The 6,000-nt window shown below is 44.9% G+C and overlaps 1 protein-coding gene across 2 annotated transcripts in view; it reads right to left on the bottom strand.

Moving 5' to 3' along the window:
• Positions 1-282: 282 nt before the first annotated feature.
• clptm1 (CLPTM1 regulator of GABA type A receptor forward trafficking) overlaps positions 283-6,000 on the bottom strand; it is a 64,539-nt gene continuing 58,821 nt past the window's right edge. For both annotated transcript variants that reach the window (XM_072549351.1, XM_072549352.1), the window contains exon 14: positions 283-1,181. In XM_072549351.1, coding sequence (XP_072405452.1) covers positions 1,015-1,181 — 167 coding nt within the window. In that variant the 3' untranslated portion in view covers positions 283-1,014. The remainder of the gene's footprint in view (positions 1,182-6,000) is intronic.

The raw sequence follows: 6,000 nt of genomic DNA, 5'->3' as shown, positions 1-6,000 counted from the left end.
CTCTACCCGACAAACAGAATAGGGTGGGGATTTTTGTTCAGAGTTGGGGGATGAAGCGCCCTCATGCATGCCCAACACAATAATCTCTGCACGTTCTGAGCAAAGGGTCATGCGAGTCGAAACATTGAACTCTGATTTCTCTCCACAGATACTGCCAGACCTGCTGAGCTTTTCCAGCAATTTCTATTTTGGTCTCTGATTTACAGCATCCGCAGTTCTTTCAGTTTTTGACCCCCACAGGCAAATTCTTTAGCGACGGAAAAAGTCACCAGAGGCGGGAAATATTTTTAAATCAACTAACCGCTACTTTTATTTCGGTGCTGAAAGTTGGACACAAGTAAATATCGAAGGGTGAGCACCGTCTGAGCTCTTAGCACAAATATTTTTGAAAATGGATTATATTAGTGAAAAATAAACACCGAATCAACACTGGGGCACTCAGTTCAGAAATGCCCCCTCATGTTGGCATCAGTAGCTGGTACTTGACCTCGGAGTGAGCACTTACTTTGAAAACTTGTTTCTTCAAATGCAACTGGAATAAAGCATTAACAGATATTTATCCACAGTTCTAACAAGTTCACACATGTCCTGCTTCAGAATTAGTTCATAAATTAACCTCCACATATATATTGAAACTGGAATCAGAATTTCAGATGAATGAATAAATTCTTTATTTCTAAAATCTGTTATGTTCCCCCCCCCGCCCCAGCAAACCCACCCAGCCTTAAATGAACAGAGGCTGCCCTTTGACAAATAGCTGCAATTTAAACGTTATTAGTAATTTAATGTACCAAATATTCCACACTGGAATACAGTGATTACAAAGTTATCATACTTAAATACAGATATGTTTCAGAACAAATACAGTACAGCACATTAACCTGGACTCCAAATTCACTTGTCTTCAACAGGATTATATTAATACAAAATCAGGAAGTTGATTATTACAGTCCATGGTCTCACTCTGTCTTTTTCAGTGAAACGTTAAACTTATGACAATACAAAGATGTTCACTTATTCATTTTTCTTCTCTTCCTCCGGTTTCGCCATTAGAGCTTCAGGGGAACTATTTTCTTTTGACACCTTCACAGAATCCTCTCCACTTGTCCCGAATTCATTCATTCGAGTAGGATCCACTCGATAGATCCAGCGTTGGTACAAGTAGATAAAAAACACAACATCTAATTTGGGGGGAAAAAAAAACAAGGGGCGTCATCTCAGACAAGTGTAGACTCTGATCCATTCTACGGACACGTTAAGTCAAGGTCGGCCTGCTCTCGCATTCAAGAGTCTATGGTGCTATTCAAAAACATCGTGCCATTTATAATTTATAATATTCAAAAACGAGACTCCCCCAGGGTCCAGACTTAAGAAACCTCAACACAGGTTATCCAATCGTTCTCAGATGAACACTGGTGGGAGATGGATGGGTGTTGCTGGGTTTTCCACATTATACCTGTTACTGCACTACAAAAGGACATCAGGGGCTGGGTTAAGAAATTGCAGGTCTGTCATTTGTGGATGACATCGGACTGCTGCAATACACTGAATGCGGGCAGGTGACCCCAAAGCACTTTTCACAGCATTTGCAAACCAAACATCAACGGTATTTAGGAAGGTGATTCAGAGTTTGGGAGAAACTTTAATATCCCAAAAAATGTGAGCGCACGCGAGGGTGGGGCGGGGGGGGGGGGGGGGGGGGAAGCAGAGACGCCTCAAGTAAGGGTTCCAACGGGCCAACTGAAGCTCTGCCATCAGTGAAAGGATGCAGAGATCTGAAAAGCTGAAGAGCTGCAGGAACATCAGAGTGTCTTGCAGCGTGGAAAGAGGCCAGTCGGCCCATTGAGTCCATGCTGACCCTCCAAAGAACATCCCACCCAGACCCACCCAAAAACCCATAACCTCACATTTCTCATGGCTAATCCACTAAGCCTGATCATTATATGCACCCTAACCTGCACATAGAGTCATAGAGATATACAGCATGGAAACAGACCTTTTGGTACAACCCGTCCATGCCGACCCGATATCCCAACAAAATCTAGTCCCACCTACCAGCACCCAGTCCATATCCCTCCAAACCCTTGCTATTCATATACCCATCCAAATGCCTCTTAAATGTTGCAATTGTACTAGCCTCCACCACTTCCTCTGGCAGTTCATTCTTTGGACTGTGGGAGGAAACCGGAGCACCCAGAGGAAACCCACACAGACACGGGGGGAATATACAAACTCCACACAGACAGTTGCTCGAGGCTGGAATGGAAACCGGGTCCCTGGCACCGTGAAGCAGCAGTGCTAATCACTGAGCCACCGTGCTGCCCAGTTCAGTCAGAACTTTGTGACGGCTGGGTAGGTTCACAGTAGATTCAACAGCAGAGTAGGGACGGTCCTGCCATTACTATTGAGGGACTGATTGGAAGCTGGTCAGGATGGTGCTCGAGATGGTTTGTCAAGGGGAGGAACTGGTGACTTCTCTTTCCATTCCATGATCACTTAGTTTCTGAAGAATGCGAGGCACAGTAAAACCCAATGGAGTTGATCTCGAACCAACTTGTGCACTTCAGCTTGCACCCTTCCAATTGGTGAGATCGCTACTGGACTTGTGTTCTTGTGGGAGATGGGTATTGCTGGCTATCACTTATTGCCCATCCCTATTTCCATTCGACAGGAGGTGTGAGGCACTGCAGCACATTGTGAAGATCCTCCTATGGGACTAGATTCTGATTCAGGAAAAAATGTAGGAATGGCCTTTGTAGGTATCTTCCCAAATCAAGATAGCAAGAGAGATGGCGGGGAACTTGCAGGTGTTATTTTAAGATTTAATCAAGGGATACTGACAAGGAGCATTTATTCCCCTTGGGAAGGTAGGTTTGAGGGCACACACTGTAAGGGAAATGACAGCAAGGAGGCATCTCTCTCCTCCCTGATGCCAAGTTACTATTTATGATCCAGGTGCTGGACCCAGCCAAGGAAGCGCATCATGTTTTTATTTCTGTTGTGGAGATGGTGGAGAGGCGTTGAGACATAAGGAGGTGAGTTAATTGTTCAGAACATCCAGCCTTGAACCAACTCTCACAGCCACAGCTTTTACGACCGGTTAAGTTTGTGGTCAATGGTAACTGTGGAGTATTCGGTGCTGGGAGGGCCATTGAATATCTTGGGGAGATGCTGAGGAAGGCAACAGGGTTTGGAGAAGGCGACTGCTTCATGAGGAGGATGGGGTGAAAATGGAGGATAAGTTCGGGATATCGGTTTGCTCACTGAGCTGAAAGGCTCATTTTCAGACATTTCGTCACCATACTAGGTAACATCTTCAGTGAGCCTCCGGATGAAGCGCTGATGTTTCCTGCTTTCTATTTACAGAATTTCTACAAATAGAAAGCAGGAAACATCAACAGTGCTTTGCCTGGAGGCTCACTGAAGCGGTTTACCTAGTATGGTGACGAAACGTCTGAAAATGAACCTTCCAGCTCAGCGAGCAAACCTACACCCAGAACCTCAACCTGAGCTACAAATCTTCTCAAAACATGGGGGATACGTTCTGGTCTGAAAACAACATGTGTTGGAGATCACAGCGGGTCAAGCAGCATCCATGGAGAGAGCAATCTAGCCTTGCAAGCTCTGATGAAGAGTCATCTAGACTCGAAAGGTTAGCTTGCTCTCTCTCCATGGATGCTGCCTAACCCGCTGTGATCTCCAGCATCTGTTGTTTTCAGACCAGATTCCAGCATCTGTTGTAATTTGCTCCCACGATACGTTCTGCTCATCCTGTAAGACGATGGATATTACTTAGCCAGAGAAGGTTCAGAAAGGATTTACCGGGACGTTGCCAGGAATTGAGATATAAGGAGAGGCTGGATAGGCTGGGACTTTTTACTGGAGCATAGGAGGTTGAGGGGTGAACTTATAGAGGTTCGTAAAATCATGAGGGGCACAGACAGGTTTAACAGCAGGTGCCTTTTCCCTAGGGTAGGCAATTTCAAGACTAGGAGCATATTTTCAAGGTAAGAGGAGAAGGATGCTTAAAAAAATGGAGACAATGTTTTTTCTTTAAAACGTACAGAGTGGTTTGTGTGTGAAATGAACCTCCAGAGTAAGTGGCAGATGCAGGTGCAGTCACAACATTTAAAAACGTTTGGATAAGTACATGAACAAGAAATGTTTGGTGGGATATGGACCAAGCGCAGGCAGGTAGGACTAGTTCAGTTTGGGATTATGTTCAGTCTGGACTGTTTGGGCCAAAGGGTCTGTTTCCGTGCTGTATGAGTCTAACTGAATAGTTTAAGGAGGTCACCAATAGTTAAGTCTCCATGGTGGATGGAGCAGTAAATGAGGAGGAATTGGAAATTAGAGAACAACCTCAAACAGGATACAGAGCTGGAAGGAGTTATATTCACAAAGGCTTCCCTATATCACATCCTGCCATGTGATCTGCCCTTATAATTCTTAACAAGGTTTCGAAATGTTCATCGTGCAATTTCCGAAGCCAAGTGTTTCGCATTATTCTAAAGTTCAAACACCCAGAAGCAGAAAGGATTTGTTGCACTTTCTCTCGTAAACCCGAAGCCTGAATCAACAACAAGAATGACTTCAGTTTAAAGGAGACAATTGAATCAGTCCTGAATCTCCCTTCTTCAACACGCCAATCTCAGACAGTCGCTTGTCAGCAGTCTGAATCCTGGAATCAACAATTATAGTCGTATGAACACACACATTAGGGGATGATGTAGGTCCCTTGAGCCAGCTCCGTCATTTAATGATGATGTGGAGTTACTGGGGTTGGACGTGGGGGGTGGGTGGACAAACTCACATGACACCAGGTTATAGTCCTACAGGTTTATTTGAAACTGCTTTCGGAGCACTGCTCCTTCGTTAGGTGAAGTGCACGCTTCAGAAAATCCCTAAAGTAACCTCTCCCCGCCAGTTTATAAAGCGAGTAAGGCAAAAGATGGGAAATTATAGGCTGATTAGGCTGACCTCAGTTGTTGATAAGATTTTGGAGTCCATTGTGAAGGATGAGATTTCTGAATATTTGGAAGTGTGTGGTAAAATAGGGCAAAGTCAGCATGGTTTCATCAAGGGGACGTCGTGCCTGACAAATCTGTTAGAAATCTTTGAGGAAGTAACGAGCAAGAGAGACCAAGGAGAGCCGATGGATGTTATCTATCTGGACTTGCATGAGGACTTTGACGTGGTGCTGCACAGGAGGCTGCTGAGAAAGATAGGGCCCATGGTGTTAGAAGCTAGGTACTAGCATGGATAGAAGATTGGGTGTCTGGTAGAAGGCAGAGTGTGGGGATTAAAAAAAGGTCCTTCTCAGGGTGGAAGCCAGTGTCTCATGGCGTTCCGCAAAGATCAGTGCTGGGACCACAACTTTTCACTTTATACATTAATGATCTGGATTTGGGCATTCTGGCTAAGTTTGCTGACAATACAAAGATAGGTAGAGGGACTGGTAGCATTGAGGTGGTGGGGAGGCTGCAGAAGGATTTGGACAGGTTAGGAGAGTGGGCAAAGAAATGGCAGATTGAATACAATGTGGGAAAGTGTGAGGTTGTGCACTTTGGTAGGAAGAATAGAGGCAAGGACTATTTTCTAAATGGGGAGAAAATTCAGAAATCTGAAGTGCAAAGGGACCTGGGAGTCCTAGATCAGGTTTAGCTTAAGGAAAACTTTCAGGTTGAGTTAGTAGTCAGGAAGGCAAATACAATGTTGGCATTCATCTGAAGAGGACTTGAGTATAAAAGCAGGGATGTGTTTCTGAGGCTTTATAAATCTCTGGTCAGACCACGTTTAGAGTATTGAGAGCAATTTTGGGCCCCATACCTCAGGGATATACTGGCCCTGGAGCGGGTCCACAGGAGGTTCACGAGAACGGACCCAGGAATGTTTGAGGACTCCGGGTCTATACTCAATGGAGTTTAGAAGAATAAGGGTGGATCTAATTGAAACGTACAGAATACTGAATGGCGCTGGTAGAGTAGACGTTGCAAAGAA

This window comes from Chiloscyllium punctatum, chromosome 29, assembly GCF_047496795.1.
Source record: "Chiloscyllium punctatum isolate Juve2018m chromosome 29, sChiPun1.3, whole genome shotgun sequence".
In the NCBI taxonomy this organism is placed as follows: domain Eukaryota; kingdom Metazoa; phylum Chordata; class Chondrichthyes; order Orectolobiformes; family Hemiscylliidae; genus Chiloscyllium; species Chiloscyllium punctatum.
This window is presented reverse-complemented; position numbering and strand designations above follow the sequence as displayed.